The sequence below is a fragment of the Haliotis cracherodii genome, unplaced genomic scaffold, assembly GCF_022045235.1.
Source record: "Haliotis cracherodii isolate W230 unplaced genomic scaffold, xgHalCrac1.p SCAF_7, whole genome shotgun sequence".
NCBI classification, from domain to species: Eukaryota; Metazoa; Mollusca; class Gastropoda; order Lepetellida; family Haliotidae; genus Haliotis; species Haliotis cracherodii.
The window spans coordinates 11572157-11590699 of NW_027266330.1; the positions used below are offsets into that span (position 1 = coordinate 11572157).

The following is an 18543-nucleotide window of genomic DNA, read 5'->3' on the forward strand; positions in this document are numbered from 1 at the left end:
GGTATGAGCAACAATCATTCACACCATCGTGGTACAATGTCACAATATCAACCAGGGCACACATTGTGGCCACCAGATTCTCACTGTAGTTGTTCTGGCAGGTTTTGGGTCCCCTTCTTCCCTGAAATCCATACAGGGACCAGTCAAAAAGGATTACACCTTAAATAGTTTATTTTCTCCTATTCCTAATGACACCTGAAACACCAGTAGAACTGTCCATGGCTACACAGCTTGTGATATAGCACTCATACCTTGTTGTTTATATTACATCTGGACAAAACTATAGAGACTCACTGCCTGGTTAACATACCTGCCAAAGAAGCTCACTGAGAACTGTGGAAGAGAAGTGAGGGTTCTCCCAGCAACAGAACTGAAATCATAGTAAAATATTGTCAAGGGGAAATCTTGTAAGTAAACACATACACCATTTGTACACATACACATCCACATAAAAGATCAAATGTTACCAATTTATTCTCAGGATCCCTGTACTGAGCCCTAGTACAAAGACAAATACTAAAATAATTGTCAATTCTAATGCTAAATAGTGACAATTTCCCATTGTTTTGAAATTTTCATATTCTATCAAAGACAAAAGTTCCAATCACTGAAAGTGCAACATACATTCATCAGTGATATTTCAGATTACAAGAACAAATTGTGTGATACATTGGTACTACGTTCCAGTCTGTGCCAATATGTTTGGAATCTAGTAGTCCAAACTTGTCCTTTATGCACCATTTTCAGTAGTTCTGGTACCATTTGTACTATAAAACATAAACCTATAAAATCAAAACAAATGGTTGGTTGGTTGGTTGGTTTGTTGTTTAACGCCAAACTCGAGCTATATGAGGCGGTCTGTAAATAATCGAGTCTGGACCAGACAATCCAGTGATTGATATCATGAGCATCAATCCACGCAATTGGGATTGATGACATTCATCAAACCAAGTCAGCGAGCCTGACCACCCGATCCCGTTAGTCGTCTCTTCCTACAAACATAGTCGCCTTTTACGGCAAGCATGGGTTGCTGAAGACTTATTCTACCCCGGATCTTCACGGGTCCAAAACAAATGGACAAGATTGGGCTTTAAGTGGTTAAGTGTTGGGCCCCGCCCGCCCACCTTCAGCAGCTTGGTGGTGTCCTCTGTGTTGTTACACTCCTCTATGAGTTTCTTCACGTAGCTGGTACGACCGAACAGCACCTCCTCCACCTGAGATTGGATCTCCATCAGTGGCTGAGGACAGTGCTGGTCACCGTGGGGGTTGGGCAGTGGAGGCTGACCCTGAAAGAAGGCTTCATCAGTCAGAAAATCTTTCAAATAGAGGATGCCAATACATGAAAGCCAAGATCATTGATATGAGGTAGTACATTTCACATACAGCATATACAGTGAAATCTTATTAACTCAAACTTCATTGATATATTGTATGAGTTGTTTTAATGTCAGGGTACTTGCAGAATCTCTATTGACATTATGGTTTAATACTGACTACGACAAAATAAATTCAAATGTATCGGTCAAACTTCATGTAAAAGGCAAATGGTTTTCATTATTCATATTAAGAAATCTTTCAAAGATGAAGTATTGATTGCCAGAAGATGACAATAAAAACCTAAGGAGTGCAAAGCTTATATGATTATATGAATATTTTCTGTACAGATATATATACTTAGATTTAGGGTTTCACACAATGTTGATTCTACTTACATTGACTGAGCACTGACACCTTGCTGACACATCACAGCATCGCACCAGATGAGACACCACTGAGTAGAGTTTGCTGAGTTCAGCGTACTGATACTTGATGGGAGGACCTGCACCTTCATCTAGAGCCACCATTATAAACTGAGCTGGCACATTCAGCCGAAGCAACTGTTGTTTCTGGAGAGAAGAAAATCACACATGAGGTCATTATGTTTTTGAGTGTCAGCTTCCTAAATCTACAAAATAATAAAAACACAACCATTTCTCTTCAGACTATGTGAACACCCACTAACAAATGGATCTCTCATTCATGGCAGAAATGTACTCTCTATTGTTAAATGATATAATGCCTGAGAGTGAGTGAGTATTGTTTAACATTGCTTTGAACAGTAATCCAGTTATATCATGCGTGTCAGCTTAATGTTGCAAGTATCAGCGGTTTACCACTTTGGTGAAACCTACAACCATGAGTATGGTGCTGACAAACCTAGAAAAATAATCAAGGCGAACCAGGATTGGAATCAATAGGCGTTTGCCGTGCCCAAGGGACGAAACACTGCACAGCAAATACTGGTCCACCCATGCCCTCTCATGCCTGAGTTGATGTCACTTACAAATGACATTGTTGCTATGACATCCAAGTTGAGGCTATGTCATCAAAGGAGGCTATCAGTCTCATACTTATGGTCTGTTCTTGTTTCCCCTTATTTTTTGGCCCTTGACAACCTTTACTATCCTCAGGGCCAGTAATACTATTATGGGTAACTTCTTCATTATCATTACATTTGTGAACATGTAGAGTGTACCCGTAAAGATCCGGGTTTGGTAGATCTTTAGCAAAGCATGCTTGCTGTAAAAGGTGGCTATGCTTGTTGTAAGAAACAACCAACAGATCAGGCTCGCTGACTTGGTAGATGCATGTCATTGTATCCCAAATGCATGGAACGATGCTCATCATGTCAGTCGCTGGATTGTCTGGCCCAGACTCAATTATTTACAGACTGCCTTTATACAGCTGGAATATTGCTGAGTATAGCATTAAACAAGAAACAAACAAACATGTAGAGTGAGTGAGTGAGTGAGTGAGTGAGTGAGTATGATTTTACACTGTTTTTTTTCAATGTTCCAGCCAAATCACTGGGATGGACCCCAGAAATGTGTCCATGTAGATGAACTATCAGTGGATGACATACCTCCTGTATGCCGAGGTTGAGGTACATGAGGAAGAGGTGGAAGTATTGCTGCAGATGTCTGCCATGTTCTGACACCTCCTTCCTCATGAGAGCTAGCACAGCCACCAGCAGGTGATCACTCAGTGTGGCATTGGGGTCTGCAGCCTGGCCAGCAGCTGAAACACACATATACATTACATCAACCCTCGATACTGAGAATATCTGTACAAATACGTACATATCTGGCCTATCAAAATATCACACGAATTGGCCAATCCATTTTTAACGAGAAAGAAATGTTGTCCTTCACACATGGCAAACATTGTGTTTCTAGTAATACAGGTAACTATTTTTGTCTTTGAACAAATCTTAAACCATCCCCTTGGATTTAAAAGAGAAATAGAAGACAGATTTATTTGAACCACATAACAAGAACTCTTTTTCAACATTACATGTCTCCATCGATATTGTTCATTTGGAATAGCAGGAATAATTCTTGACTGACAATGATCAAGATGCCAAAGTAATAGGCAAGACTGAATTTCCCACCGAACAGGTGTCACCAACTTCCTTGTCTGGACAATAAAAGGAATTGTTGATAGTTCACTAATGTGATAAATAGTAAGTGAGACCATATGTTCCACTTCAGGGTCCAATCAATGCCCATATCTAGAGTATGATCACAGTGGTCAGGGATTTATCAGGGATTCCAAATAGAGTAAAAGAAAGTGCCCTTGGCCAACAAATCAGTACAAAAGATTTTACTGTTCAAACTTGTCAGTGTTTGAAATTAAACATGAAAGTCAAGGGGTCCTTATCATTGCCCTAATGTTTTTCTGCAGACTTACTGCAGAATATCGGCCACTGAGCAGGTCTAGATAAATCCCTGGTGGTGTAAATTCTTGAAGACATAAAAGCCTACACTCACCATACAGCCCCTGTACCAAGGGTGGAGGACATGGTCCATCTTGCAAGGAGAAGTGTGCCAGTATCACAATAATCTTTGCAAATGCACTCCGCACCTAAACCCACAAACAGTTATATAATATAAAATGAAGTTGCACAATGAGCGAGAGAAAACTATAAAGCACCCTCTCACTACAACCATACAGTTCATTACAACAGAAGAGTTTAAGCTAAACTGTTTCAAATCATAATCAACCAAAATTCCCATGTGACATGGTGTATGATGATATGTATCATTAAACATAAGGTAAAGCCTTAAATATTTAATTATAACCAAGACCTACTAACTTACTACTATATCAGACCTGTTTGACCCTAACTGACCATACCAGTATTTCACAAAGAATCTGTCAGTAGTTTCAGCTAATTGTCAGTAGTCATTTTTTAATTAATTTGTTAGAACCTTATTAATATCATATTCTTAAAATCCTGTTTTTTTCACCTGACTTGTAGTTCACACATTTTATTCAAAATCAGTAAGAACTACAGAGTGAGTGAGTGAGTGAGTATGGTTTTAGCCGCTTTTAGCAATATTCCAGCAATATCACGGCTGGGGACACCAGAAATGGGCTTCACACATTGTACCCATGTCTGGAATCGAACCCGGGTCTTTGGCGTGATGAGCGAACGCTTTAACCACTAGGCTACCCAACCGCTCAAGAACTAAAGAGAAACTGTGAGCAAACAGGTCTGCTATACGCTGTACTGTTGTGAAAGCCAAATGTGTACATAATGCTCACCTCAGAACTAGGACATTCTAGTAAGTACTCTGCAAATCTAGATGGGTGAGCAAACAGCACATTGTGTGCAAACCAGCTGCGAACACTCTTGCTGTATCTCAGGTGTATATGCAGTGCATCGTACCATTCACTAGCAGAGCACCTGTAAACGAATCAGGTTTCAATAATACAAAAATAGTCCGGCAGTGTTCAAAGCCTGTTTGATGTTTCTTAGCAAATCATGTTAACAAACATCATTAAATGAATCACAGATGTTAACCAAATTGTTTGAAATGCAACAAGATGAGCAAGTGTAAAACTGTATGGCACTTTTATCAATATTCCATCAATATGCTCTAACGCTAGCCCACCCCACTGCCACTCACATGAAAATGATTCCATTCTCAGCAAAAGCAGTACTTAAAATTAACACAATTTTGCTAGTCTGATTTGTTTATTTGTTTGGTATTCAACACCGCACTCAGCAATATTCCAGCTGTATGACGGTGGTCTGTAAATTAACGAGTCTGGACCAGACAATCCAGTGATTGACATCATGAGCATTGATCCACTCATTTCGGATACGATGACACGCATGAACCAAGTCTGACCACCCGATCCCGTTAGTCGCCTCCTACGACAAGCAGTCACATGGTGGTCTGAGACAAGTATAATTCAGGAAGTACTGGTGATATTTCCTTGTGGAATAATTTCTAACCCTGAATAGTCCAGCAATAGAATGGCAAATGAACATCATTCCCATGTGGGGAACTGTACATGGTTCAGTAATATTCAAGCCATATGATGGCGATCTTAATAATCAAGTCTGGACCTGAGATCCATGCAATCAAGGTACAATGATATGCAAGTCACGGTCTGACCACCCAATCCAATTAGTAGCCTCTTAAAATAAGCATACTTTACTGGGGACCAATATTCTTTAGCATGAAAATTCAATTGCATGAAGTTACTGACTCACCTGAGTGTTTTCTTTGTATGAAAGCCCACATTGAAGAGGAATTTAGATGCTAACTCAACACTGATCATTGCTATCTGTTCTGCTTCCTGTGTCTGAAATAAGCACAAAACTTTAATAAGACTGGGATGAGAACTGAATTAGGCAGATGAACAGTAACAAATAACAGAATCAGAATGCTATAAGATTTCTGCTGAACAGGGGCACATGTTGCAGCCATTACCACGAAATACAAAACTCATTAAGTGGCATGCCCTGTTTAAGCTAAATACGCCAATAAACCTACCATTTTCTCCTGTATGGCATGATTGAGTGTGATATGATTGCATGTGAGAAGTTTCTTCATGAACTGGAAGTACTCCATGGAGAACTGGTTCTTCTCGTGCATGAACAAGATGTTCTGTTTCCGAACAAGTCTGTCGATGGCTGACGGCATCATCACATGTGACACTGTACTTGCTGTGAAGACAAGAAACATCTTACTGACCTGATCAAACAAAAATATCCCACCTAATCTACTAGCTGTGACGACATAAGAAACATCTTACTATCCAGATCAAACACAAATGTGCATTTAACATTTTGACACAAGTTTAAATCATAACACTGATAACCTTGTAAGCAATAAGGGAGGACATTTTCTCCATATTGAAGATGCTGAAAGCTCTAACTTCAAGATTTCCTTGAAATTGGAGGCTCTCTATTCACATACTGAACAAATACTAATTTAGTATCAAATAGTTCACTTTTTGGTGTAAAGGCATATTTAATAAACTTACATAATGAGAGTTTCAACAATTCTTTTGACAAAGTTTCTTCCTTTTCATCCTCGTCAATCCTCTCGTAGAACAGAATGTATGCATTCCACCATCTCTTTTGGCGCCTAACTGCAGATCTATGATAAGAAATACCAATATAATATTGTAACTAGCAACTAAAAAAGTCAAATTTTTAAATCTCAACGAAATCAAAAGCGGTCATATTTCATTACATTCAGTGCATCTAGATTCAAAGATTCTAATTCAATTATCAAAATAAAAATGTAACACCTGCATCTTCCATGCATTGCTCTGTTAAATTTTGGCAACACTAAAAGGAGTTCACAAAAAGTCTTTGTTCAATGCAACCTACACAATATGGCTACAGGCCAAACTTTGACTGAAAGTACCTTTTCACCATGGTTAATTCGATTTTTTAATTTGATTTATACTTAAACACTCTCCAAGTCAGCAGCATGTCTTTCTGTCCAATAGTAATTATTTTATGGCCTGTATGAAAGAATCCACATATTCGTAATAATAGCCTATTTCATCTGTGAATGTCATGTTAGGAAAAATTTGCAATAATAGGGTTCTACAAGACATCTCAAAATATAAATGCAACACAATATTCAACCAAATACCTTTTTAGCATGTGGTCATACACTTCTCCCAAATATTCTCCTCCAAAACACTGGTTCTTCATTTCCTGAAAAATTGAAACATACCATCTGTGTTTGCTTGTTTGTTGTTTAACATCGCACTCAGCAATATTCCAGTTACATGAAAGCGGTCTATGACATCATGAGAATCTATCCACACAATTTGGATACAATGACATGCAATCATACAAGTCACCGAGCCTTACCGCCTGATCCATATTGTCTCCTGTAACAACAGGCATAGGATGATTGAGACTTAAATTACTTACTCAGAACTGTTCAGTTATAATACGTATTAATCTCAGGAAACAAGTGGAAACAACTCCAATTATTCTGAAATTACTATTGACGACAAGTTATCACATCTCAGTCTGAAACAACGGACTAGTCGTCTGGCTCATCATTGTCAAACTACTTATTCTAATACAAACTTACATCATCATCATCCATCTTGCATTCCGTGACGTCTCCATCATCAAACTTGTACCACTTTGGATGAAGATCAGCAGCACCCCTGTAGAGGCCAGACAAACAGAGTATACTACCACAGTCACAACATGAACAGTCATTATCTTCACCAGCTTCGGGTTAAACACAGACACTAGTCCCACGCTTTTCTCCCCAAATCTAGTTGTGTTACATAAACCACTAGTCTGAATGAGCTGCAGTTGAGTCAACATGAGGTCTACCCTTAGTGAGTGAGTGAGTATGGTTTTACGCAGCTTTTAGCAATATTCCAGCGGCAGGGGACACCAGAAATGGGCGTCACACATTGTACTTATGTTGGGAATCGAACCCGGGTCTTCGGGTGACGAGCCAACGCTTTAACCACTAGGCTACCCGACCGCCCCGGTCTACCCTTAGATTCGAGGAAGCATCTCAACACAGTATCAACCTTAACATTAGCTACAGCAATGCAATTTCAATCTAAATCAGAGAATAATCTTTGCATTCAACAGTTACTAAATAAGGCAGTTCCTCAAGTTTCATAACAGTTACCAAAAGGAGGTTAATGGTGTTTAATGCCAAGGGTAGCAATATTTAAGTTGCATAATGACAGCCTGAAAATTAACAAGCAAATGAATACTGTAAGTGATGCAATGAATGCATTCCGCATGTTCCAAGTACAAGTACCAAAAGAAAATTGCGTTACTTACTTAATGACTGATCCACTACTTCTTTTTTTTAAGTCAAACAGGATAGTACTATAAGCCTGATAAAGTACATAAAAATCACACCACTTATTGCTACTGGGGTGACCACTTCATCATCTCCCATCTCCCAAGCTGATGTTTTCCTTCAAACAACACACAATGCTCCAAAGCGGAACATGTGTTTTAAAATAAGTGATAACACTGAGACTGTATCAACTCATTCGTGTTGGCTCACAACCAAGTGGCCAGGAACAAACAAACCACCTTGTATGGGTGTCATCTGTCTGACAAACTTTAGTGAGCAGGACGATATGAATGTTATTGACATCTGACAGTGAGTAGAATTCACAAAGCGCTTCAGTGCTTGTATTGTTATGGGTTTTTACGAGTTTTTTCTGCATTAAAAAAACTAGTAATCACAAACAGAGTTTGGATGTTGAAAATGCATAAGAAAAATGCAGCATTTTATTAATGCGAGCTACATTTTCACGCATCGCATTAATTCCATGAATTACAGTATAACACTGATTATACCAGAGTTGGCTACATCGCAGCGGCTTGTAAATAATCAAATCTGGACTACATAAAACAGTGGTTGATGAGCATCAATCCACACATAGGATTTTGATGACACCCAAATTAATGAGCCTCTATCAATCAAACCTGTGGTCTGTTGCCTGAACCCCGACCAAGGCCATCAGGCATCATGACAATTGGGTGGTATTTCTACTGAACAAGGGACAAGACATCATTCTCACCTGTGTAGGATATAGGAGTAGTAATGTCCTCCACTGGCCTGCCCACTGTGAACCACCACACCTATCAACTTGTACTTGGTGCTCTGAGGACTTTCATCTAGATCACCATCAATTATTTCTCCTGGAATGCAGAGCAAGGAACAAATGCATCATGATAGCAACTTCTGTTCAAATTGTATACTTAAAGGAGCGATCATATATTTTCACAAAAAGTTGCCAAACATTCCAATACAATTACATTATTTTGTTTAAAGATTGGAGCCTCTGTGTTTGAAAATGCTGTCAGTCTAAAGAAGATGATCTATATTGTATTGCTTATGCAGGAATCACAGTTGCCAGTCTTAGACAATGGGACTGGTTCTAGTTCCAACATTACTTAAGGCAGGGTCAATGTGTTTGTCTTGGGGCATGTACAGGCTAAATCACAAAAAACTCCACGAAGAAGCAAATATGGATAACACTGCTTCTTCATGACGCAGGGATAATTCTAGGGTGGGGCCTGGTGCTTGTAGCCCCTAAATTTAAAAAAAGGCCAACATTTTAAAATACAATGGGGCATTAAACATTGCGCTGTAAGTGTGGGTGTACCACTGGAATATTTGAAATTTTCACATAAAGGGCCCATGACACAAAATTCCAAGAGTGAACCCTGATGATGTATTCCATCCCCGTTCAAAAAGCACTATAAGAGATGCTACCTATAGCAACTACATCCAGTACAACTGCTATGCTATGACATCCCATTCACTGATAACTTTAACTCCATAAACTGATCCACAAGGTTACTGACCTTCTATTTTGGCAAGACCTTGAACTGTGTAGGGTTCCATGTCAAATTTCCGTGGAAACTCAAAGTAGTCATTGAACTTGATTGCACATTCCCTGGAAGAGATAAATTAACATTCAAAATAATTGTAACATAAGATGACTACCAACGTCTTGAGATATTTGTCATAACTGATCATGTTTTAAAAGTTCAACAAGAGACGACTTATAATTTCACAATTTGAGACAGAACACTGCAAGGACATACCTTTCCCAGTCATAGTCAAATCTCTTTAACTGGATGGCCAGGATTTTTGGCAGTTTCTTTATCACAAGTCTTTTAACTGTATCAACCTGAGAAATGAAATACAAAGAATAGTAAACTACATGGAATACAATAGCAAGAGAACCATATTTGAAAGACACAATGCCAAACTTCAAAACATTTCAACATTTGTCAACTATGGCATTTGTCAGGAATATTTCAGATGCTTCACAGCAATTTGTAAATATCTCGACGGCAAGAACCAGTGACAGAAAGCATGAGCAATGTTCCGCAGCATCTTGGCACAATGAGACAAATTCATGACCATCGGCAATACGTCATGGATGTGTATAAACTACATTCCTCCATGCCCGTTATTACATAAGGACTAATTGTGGTGAAGTAACGCCTATTGTATACATATATAGTCAGTTTTTTTGGGGGGGGTTTAACACCACACTATACAATATTTCAGCTAAGTCAGCAGTCTATAAATAATGAAATCTGGAACAGACAATCCAGTGATTGACATCATGAGCATCGATCTACGCAAATGGGATACGATGACATGCATCAACCGAGTCAGTGAGTCTGACCACCCAATCTCTTTTGTCGCCTCTTACAACAAGCATTGGTTGCTGAAGACCATTTCTAACCCACTCTTCATGGGAATTTCTAGTCAGATAACAAACTATATATATAACAACTAAGTCCTATTACGCGAACAGACTTTGTGCAAACCCTAACATTGCCTGATATTGAAGCAATGTGTAGACTGGTAGAAAACAAGACAGCTGTATGTATTCATGGTTGATCAAGAACGTAGTGAATACAAGCTAATGAAGTATTGACGATGATCTTTGACAAAAGGCAGGAAATACAGTGATTCCTAACTCACCTTCTTGTTGCATTTTTCACAGTGATATGCGTTGGCACCTTCTAACAAGTCTCCTTTGACGTACTGTTCTAGAGACTCAAACAGATTTTGATGATTCCTAATATCTACATTCAGAGTTGTGAAAGCTTCTTCTCTTTGATACCTGAAGACAACCACCACACATTTAACACATAAATACCATGTACCGTATCCAACGTAATAAGTGCCCCGGGCGCTCTCACAATTAGAAATAGGGGGCGCTTATTAGAATATTATTTTGAGTTGAAAGAGAGTAAATTTCGTGGTTTATGCTAACAGCCTGAAGTGTTTACATACGACAGATATATTTTTCAAGAATTTAATTGCCCATTATTAAGGGTGATGTAACACACGAGTGCGTATTATACACGAATAAAAAAAGGCTTGTGTACATTGATCAATCGGAAGGGGTGCTGATTGGGATTTGGTCACAAGCGAATACACTCCTAAAATATCTCTTCTGACATAAGATCTTCCATCAATGATACCTACCTATGAGGACAATCTTTACAAATCTTCTGATCAGCAAACGATCCTCCTAAAACCTTTGTCATTGCCATTGGTTGTCCTAAAACTTTTAAACTCTCATCTAAGCTGTCGACTAGACTGTTGAAGAATTCTAAAGCATCATGTTGCTCTCTCAGGTTGACCGGCTCTCCCCATAATCTAGAGAAAAAAAATATACATCCAGCATTTTAATATTACAAAGACATCTTTCAAAATCAAACTATTAGTTTTCTTTCATCGACAAAGCAATTGCGTCACTACAATTGCCATAACTCTTAAAAGAGACTTATAATAGTCCTAGAGATAAGATTACTTTGTCTCATACCTAGCAAATATCAACATATACACAGGATTTGGGCATATGACAGTGGTGTACAATACCAATTAATTAACAGTAAGGTGTTGATGTTCTGATGTTGCACTCACTTGAAGTGTTTCCAGAAGCCCCTTGGTACATGATACTGCAGTCTGCTTGCGGCGAGATGCCCGAAGATGACCTGTATCTGTTTGAGAACCCCCATGTGATAGTCCTTCCTCTCCTCCACCTTGTTCCCCTTGTCATCGTCCTTCTTCTCCTCCTCACTCATGTCAACATTTGTCTACAATACAACAGTCTCACCTTAGAACAATCCATTTTCGGCCAGAGGTAAATCATGCATTTCATTAACTTATTTTTTATGTTCGCCATTTTTTGCCTAGGATTGTAATTGAACTTAAGGTTCACTTGTCATGGTATATATGTAGCAATGGCAATGAAATGTAATTAGAGTTACCTGCCCTTCCTTGTAAGGAGGTCATTAACAGTCAGTGAGTGAGTATGGTTTTACGCCGCTTTTAGCAATATTCCAGCAATATCACAGCAGGGGACACCAGAAGTGGGCTTCACACATTGTACCCATGTCAGGAATCGAAGCTGGGTCTTCGGCATGACGAGCGAACGCTTTAACCAAAAGGCTATCCGACCGCCCACGTCATTAACAAGCCAGTCAAGTGATTGTAGCTATTTGTCCGAATCACAAGTCTCTAACAAGCATGAAATACTCATATCCCCCTCCAATATGACATGTCTGGTTGTGTGCAAGGCATCAGCCATCCGGAAACGAGCACAACAGTCATTTTCAGTCTAAGTCAAAGTCATTGCCATGGAAGCCCGAAAAATAAATTTGTAGAAAATCCAAAACTATCCAAAGGCACCAGTTCACCACTAGACCTATCTATGTCCCAAGTTTCGTTAAGACATCTTTAATGGTTTTTGAGCTCTGCTCAGGAAACGAAACATGGCAGACGAACAGAAGGACGGACGGACGGAGAGCACCCATCAATTGAAAATGATGTGAACAAGAGTATTTTCGTGAAGAGTAGTAGTAGTAGTAGTAGTAGTAGTAGTAGTAGTAGTAGTAGTAGTAGTAGTAAAGTTTAAGTGAGATCATGGGACTCAGAAGGCCTTCTTGTACCATCTTTGAATTTCACTTACCTCCCCTTCTGCTTTTTCATCATTCATGAACTCTTCCTCAATGTCATCAGCTGCACCCTCCACACCAAGAATACCATTGCGGATCGGCTCAATCATAAACAACTGAAATATACAACATGTATAGCTATGAATACAGTGTCATTCTTCTAGGGCCTAATCGTGTTGATGCAGAGGGGATACCATAGTGTTCAACATAGTGATATCCACCAAGTGTGTTATGAAAAGAATTGAATAATTCCCATGTGATACTGGCAGCATTTCTTAATGGAAAAATGTTTAAGAGTCAGAATTTTATACTTCCATCTTTAAGCAAATTTAAAAGCATTCATGCAGTTTTTATCTCTATTGCACTGCTACCGAGTCTATTAATTTGTCTCTTTAACCTTGCCGACATAACTTTTGATCTAGGTATTGAGTGCCCAACACTCACTTGTTGTAATACAGAATTCATGTAACATGTTGCACCAGCATTCTTCAAACCAACAAAGCCTTTGGATGGCCTTGGCCCAACTGGTGGTAAGTACTCCCACTCAGACAATGGGGTCTCATCTGTAAAGAAAAGAATATATACAAACTATATATCCAAACACACTTCAAATCACATGGAACTTGGCCAAGTTTCATGCAAGAAGTAAAATACAGCCACCAAGAGCATGCTTTGTTTATACAGACAAGGTACAAGAGATGTGGCTACAGTGGATTCACTGGACACACATACTGACAAGTTTTCAGACAAGTAGCTTTCCAAGACAATTACTTCCAAAGGGTTGAAATTAAGGGGGTCCTGGTGTCATCAAATGTTGCTCCTATAGCATTTGATTCTAGGGACCCTTCAATGTTTACACTTTAAAGTTAGGGCAATGATAACGACCCCTTGACGTTCATGTTTAATTTCGAACACTGATTTCCTCCAACTTTAATTTATTAATACACTAGTATACAATGAACACTTACTAGTATAATACATATCAATGATCATGGCGGCAAGGAAGCGCAGGTTGTGCACGCAGCCAGTGCACAGCGCTACCAGGAGATCAAAAGCTGCTATCACAGTCACGGGGGAAGAGCAGACAGGCACAGCCTGCTCTGCCGGAAAATCACCATTCAATTTGCGACACTGTAAGACTATCTTGGATGCTGGGAAGATAAAATCTTCTACTATTTCCTGAAAGAGAAAAAGGAGGATTGCAACACAGTCAAATATTCATTCCTACAAAACAACCCTAAAAATACTTCCTGATATAATAAAGTCACATGCTCCATTATAACAAGACACTTACATGTTACATAACAAGATTTGAATGTCAGCCAGCAGCTGAATCATGACGTTGAGTACATCTGCTAAGCATCAAGATTACAAAACCTGTGATTTACACCAGGGCACTAAGTACATGAGACAAGAATACAAGCAGTCTTCTCACCCTGATGAGATTAGCTCCTCCCTTCTCTGAGCCAATGTTGAATTTCTTCTCTGGGGACTGGAACGCAAGGAGCTCTCGTGTGATGCCCAAGTGCCCCTCAAGTAATGCCTCCTCTGTCTGCACCTCGGAACCATTTAACACGTAGTCCTACAGAAGCAAACATCACACTGACTAAATCTACATTTCAACTTCTTTACAATAAACGTTGTTGTAACAGTTTCCTATGCAATCAATAAATCCCAATACATGACGGCCTACTGGTAAAGAGATATGCTTCCTAACCATACAAATCTCGGTTCGCCCTGATTATGTTTCTAGGTTTGTCAGCACCATACCTGTGCTTGTGGGTTTTACCAATGTGGTAAACGTCTAAGACCTGCATCACTTCGGGCTTTCTTCCCACAATAAGCTGACACGCTGTGATATAACTGGAATATTGTTAAAAGCTGTCTAACCATACTTGACACATACAAACACAATTGTAGATGGGACATCTTTAAAGGAAGACAGCAGACAAGAATAGGGAGTGAAAACATACAACTGTATGTCAGCTTAATATGGGAAAATTGACCAACCTGAGGCTAGTCGTATCTATCTACCACTTAGGTGAAAGGCATGAGCATATGTATGCCCCTGACAGGCCTAAGGTTGGGGTGATCTGGGAACCAAGCCCATGACAAGCAGAGTCTCTCAGCTAAAGACGCAACTCTGAAAAGTGAGTTTGTGCATCTTCAACCCCATGGTCACACATGCCATCTTATAATCTAAAGAATGCTACAGTAAAAAGGAAACAAATATGTCACCTGTTTCAGTCATCTCTATGAATGTCTCAGTAAACTATTTACATTTCTAAACATAATGTGATGAATCTACTTACCCTGACTTTTTTCAACCATGCTATTTCATTATTCAGCAACGCTTCTGCTGTAGAGAGACTAGCTTCACTTGCAAATGCATAACTTAATAATCTGAAAAGGAGAAACATATTTTGTACTGAACAGGTAGACAACTGTACTGCTTAGGGTGAAATCTTAGACATGTTGATCTACAAAAATCTTTCCTCAGGCACAAGGTGATACTTACCTACATAAAAGCTGAAAATACTCATGTGACTGTTTTGCATTGTCTTTTGCAGTTGTCTGAAACAAAATTAGAGCAATCAATGATAAAAGAGTGGGAACAAACAAGTCTTCACAATTTGGAGATTATCAAAGAAACTGCCAATATTTTATGCACAGACAAAATATATCAAAACATTTTTAATTCTGTAACTATTGTAGTGTTTGTATGGTTTTTTTTAATGCTCAATGCCCTACTCAGAAATATTCCAGCAATATGACAACAGCCTGTATACAACAGGCGGGACCAAACAAACCAGAGATTGATAGGAGCAATGTCCTGGACTGTCGGGGTGAGGTGACATACTATCAACCCAGTCACCAAGCCTGACCACCTGATCCACTAGGTAACTTCTTCACGCATAAGATGCTCGGGATTGTCATACTGAATTCATAATAGCAAATGTGAATAGGCTTATTCTGCCCTTAGCAATATTCACAAGGTGTAGGCATTACACACTGAGGGATTCAACCCAGGGTTTAGTATGATCAGCAAACACGTTAACCACAGAGCTACCCTACCGACTTCTACTACATAGGGGGGCACGGGTTGTCAAGTCGTCGAAGGCGCCGCGATTCGCTGTGCAGAGTTGCGTCCCTAATACATGCCAGAAACCTATGATTGTGGGTTCGAATCCCGGTTTGCCCCGATTAAGTTTCTTGGTTTGTCACCACCATACCGTGCTCATGGGTTTCACCGAACTGGTAAACGTCTAAGACTTGCACAACTTCGGGCTTTCCTCCCACATTAAGCTGACATGCCATGATATAACTTGAGTACTGTTAAAAGCAGCGTTAAATCTAACTCACTCACTCGCTCTACTACATAGGTTTCTGTCAATCAATGTACATCAACTTGGATCTGGCAAAGGATCTCAACATTGTTGTTAGTGCAATATTCTAATGTCACATTTTCCACACAGTGATGATAATTCAGCAATGTTCCAGCTATATGACTGCTGTCTGTAAATAATCGAGTGTGGACCGGACAATCCAGTGATTGACATCATGAGCATCGATCTATGCAATGGGGATAGGATGACATGCATCTACCAAGTCACTGAGCCTGACCATCCAATCCCTTTAGTCGCCTCTTACAACAAACATGATGCTGGAGACCAATTCTTCAAGGGACCTTCACAAAACCCTAGGTTATGGGATATTGTGTGAACATTCTGAGCTGGAAGAACCTACTCACCGATAGAACTGTGAAGAGCAGAGTAATCATGAAATGCTGGGGTCTGTGACTTGTACTGCATCGTGTGGCCATCAGGAAAAACTGGTCAGAGGCACAGATCCTCACAGATCGACTGAAAACATGCAACAGTATTTCCTAAAATATTCTCTAATCAATAACAAGTCAAAGATCAGTAAAACAAGCTTTGAAACAACATGAGAATGAACTCATTGCTTCAGTCTGCAATATGACAGTTATGGAAACAAGACAACAAGTGAGAAGGGTCACTTATACCCCTGACTTTGACTCCAACATATTTCTTAGTTCAAAACATGAAAAAAGCAATCTTTTTTTCAGAAAATCCAATGCACCTCGCCCATTGGTATAGAAACTGTAATCCCAAATGGAAAAGAATCAATGAAGTAGTTTTCAAGTCACAGTTTGTACAAATGTTGAATTAAAAAAATTCCAAGTAAAGAATTATAAAAAAAGGTGTATTTTTCAGAAAAAACAAATACTGATATCAAACTTCACACTGCACCCTTCCTGTAGGTACAAAAAGTGTTTACCAAGTTTGAAAGAAATCTATGTAGTATTTTTCAAGTTATAGGTTACACAAAAAAATGTCCTTGGATGGAAAGACGGAATTCATTGGTATAACTATATACCCACCTACCCACCCTTTTAGGTCAGGGGTATAATAATCATGTATACTGGGGCTTATTCTTCCCCAGTAGCCCATACGGTTGCAAGCAGGAAGAATGTATCTGCTCCAGCCAGTGTTGCTCTCACCTGCTTCTACAGAGGAGCAGCAGATCAATGATGAAGCACTGCCAGGCCTTGTCCTTGTGTAGAGCATCCAGTGCTGCAGGGAACAGCGCCAGACACACTGTCAGCACTTCTAGGGCTTCTCGAGCCACTCCGATATCCTCCATGTCAGAGGGCATGCAGTCTTTAGGCTGAAACAGCAGGGTTTGCTTCAGAGTCAACTAGGCAGCAGGCAGTTCTGGTATTTACAACAACACTAAGCAATGGTGTTACTAATCTATCTTTGAGAGCAATCATTTAAAATAAAATTAAAATCAACATCATATTCATACATGAAGTTAGGTAACAAATTCAACAGCCTTCAGTACCACAGCATATTCTTTTATTTCTGGGAAGCAAAATAACTTTCCTTATGTATAACCAGGAATTATACATTAGGTAGCCATACATAATTCAGGATTCACTCCAGGAAAATTTCAAATATTCCAGAGGTACACCCACACTTGCCCATGCAGCACAATTTTAAAATGCCCCATTGACTTTGAAAAAGTGGGCCTTTTTATAAATGAAGGGGCTAAAAGGCCCCACCCTAGAATTATCCCTGATAATTTCTACTTTTGATAAATTGCAATTTTGTGCAAACAAATCAGGGGGAAACTTAGTTCTGTTCCCAAATTGCATGATAGATGGATGGTTTGATGTACAGGAATGTTTGTATTTCTTACTAGCTCTATTCATTTGTATAGCATAGGCCACAGTAGACATTACTTGAATACTTCTTCGACATACTTACTTTCTCATGTGCTCTATGTATATCCTCTATTGAGGCATGGACAAGATGAAGAGAACAGCTACTAGCTGCCCAGGCTATCTTCTGTATGGACTTCACTGTTGCCAAGTCTGGTAACACACTAGTGGCCTGCAATGAAGTCAGAATAGAAGTCAGGAAATAACTCCAACCAAGAACTCACAAGTATCTTTTGGTTAATACATACAATTGTCATTTTCAAAGATATCACTCACTTTAGCTACAGATATAGACAGAGATTGTAGCTAGTTTGTAGCTAGTGCTGTTTTGTCAAAAGCGACAAAAAATGTTTATTATGTTTACATCAGGTTTGTTCAGTTCCAATTTGTAGCAAAAACTGAAAACTTGTTCATAACTGAAGCCCTCAAATGCTACAAGTCAATGAAGGCTGCTATCATTTGATTTTTACTTGTCCTCAGCACAATGTAACAGCCTCGGACATGCAGACTA

At 39.3% G+C, this 18543-nt stretch overlaps 1 protein-coding gene across 1 annotated transcript in view; it reads right to left on the minus strand.

The window, feature by feature from the left end:
- The window catches only part of LOC139447599 (ubiquitin carboxyl-terminal hydrolase 9X-like), a 53568-nt gene that overhangs the window by 8808 nt on the left and 26217 nt on the right, over nucleotides 1-18543 (minus strand). Inside the window, exons 26-51 of the mRNA XM_071229005.1 lie at nucleotides 18079-18204; nucleotides 17310-17476; nucleotides 16539-16650; nucleotides 15306-15361; nucleotides 15100-15190; nucleotides 14223-14369; nucleotides 13756-13966; nucleotides 13232-13350; nucleotides 12802-12903; nucleotides 11754-11926; nucleotides 11313-11486; nucleotides 10803-10944; nucleotides 9908-9993; nucleotides 9665-9756; nucleotides 8875-8995; nucleotides 7398-7476; nucleotides 6945-7009; nucleotides 6322-6437; nucleotides 5829-6001; nucleotides 5546-5637; nucleotides 4588-4729; nucleotides 3810-3903; nucleotides 2903-3057; nucleotides 1713-1886; nucleotides 1125-1286; nucleotides 311-370 (exon numbers count right to left, since the gene is read on the minus strand). Of these exons, the coding sequence (XP_071085106.1) occupies nucleotides 311-370; nucleotides 1125-1286; nucleotides 1713-1886; nucleotides 2903-3057; nucleotides 3810-3903; nucleotides 4588-4729; nucleotides 5546-5637; nucleotides 5829-6001; nucleotides 6322-6437; nucleotides 6945-7009; nucleotides 7398-7476; nucleotides 8875-8995; nucleotides 9665-9756; nucleotides 9908-9993; nucleotides 10803-10944; nucleotides 11313-11486; nucleotides 11754-11926; nucleotides 12802-12903; nucleotides 13232-13350; nucleotides 13756-13966; nucleotides 14223-14369; nucleotides 15100-15190; nucleotides 15306-15361; nucleotides 16539-16650; nucleotides 17310-17476; nucleotides 18079-18204 (3231 nt within the window). The remainder of the gene's footprint in view (nucleotides 1-310; nucleotides 371-1124; nucleotides 1287-1712; nucleotides 1887-2902; nucleotides 3058-3809; nucleotides 3904-4587; nucleotides 4730-5545; nucleotides 5638-5828; nucleotides 6002-6321; nucleotides 6438-6944; nucleotides 7010-7397; nucleotides 7477-8874; nucleotides 8996-9664; nucleotides 9757-9907; nucleotides 9994-10802; nucleotides 10945-11312; nucleotides 11487-11753; nucleotides 11927-12801; nucleotides 12904-13231; nucleotides 13351-13755; nucleotides 13967-14222; nucleotides 14370-15099; nucleotides 15191-15305; nucleotides 15362-16538; nucleotides 16651-17309; nucleotides 17477-18078; nucleotides 18205-18543) is intronic.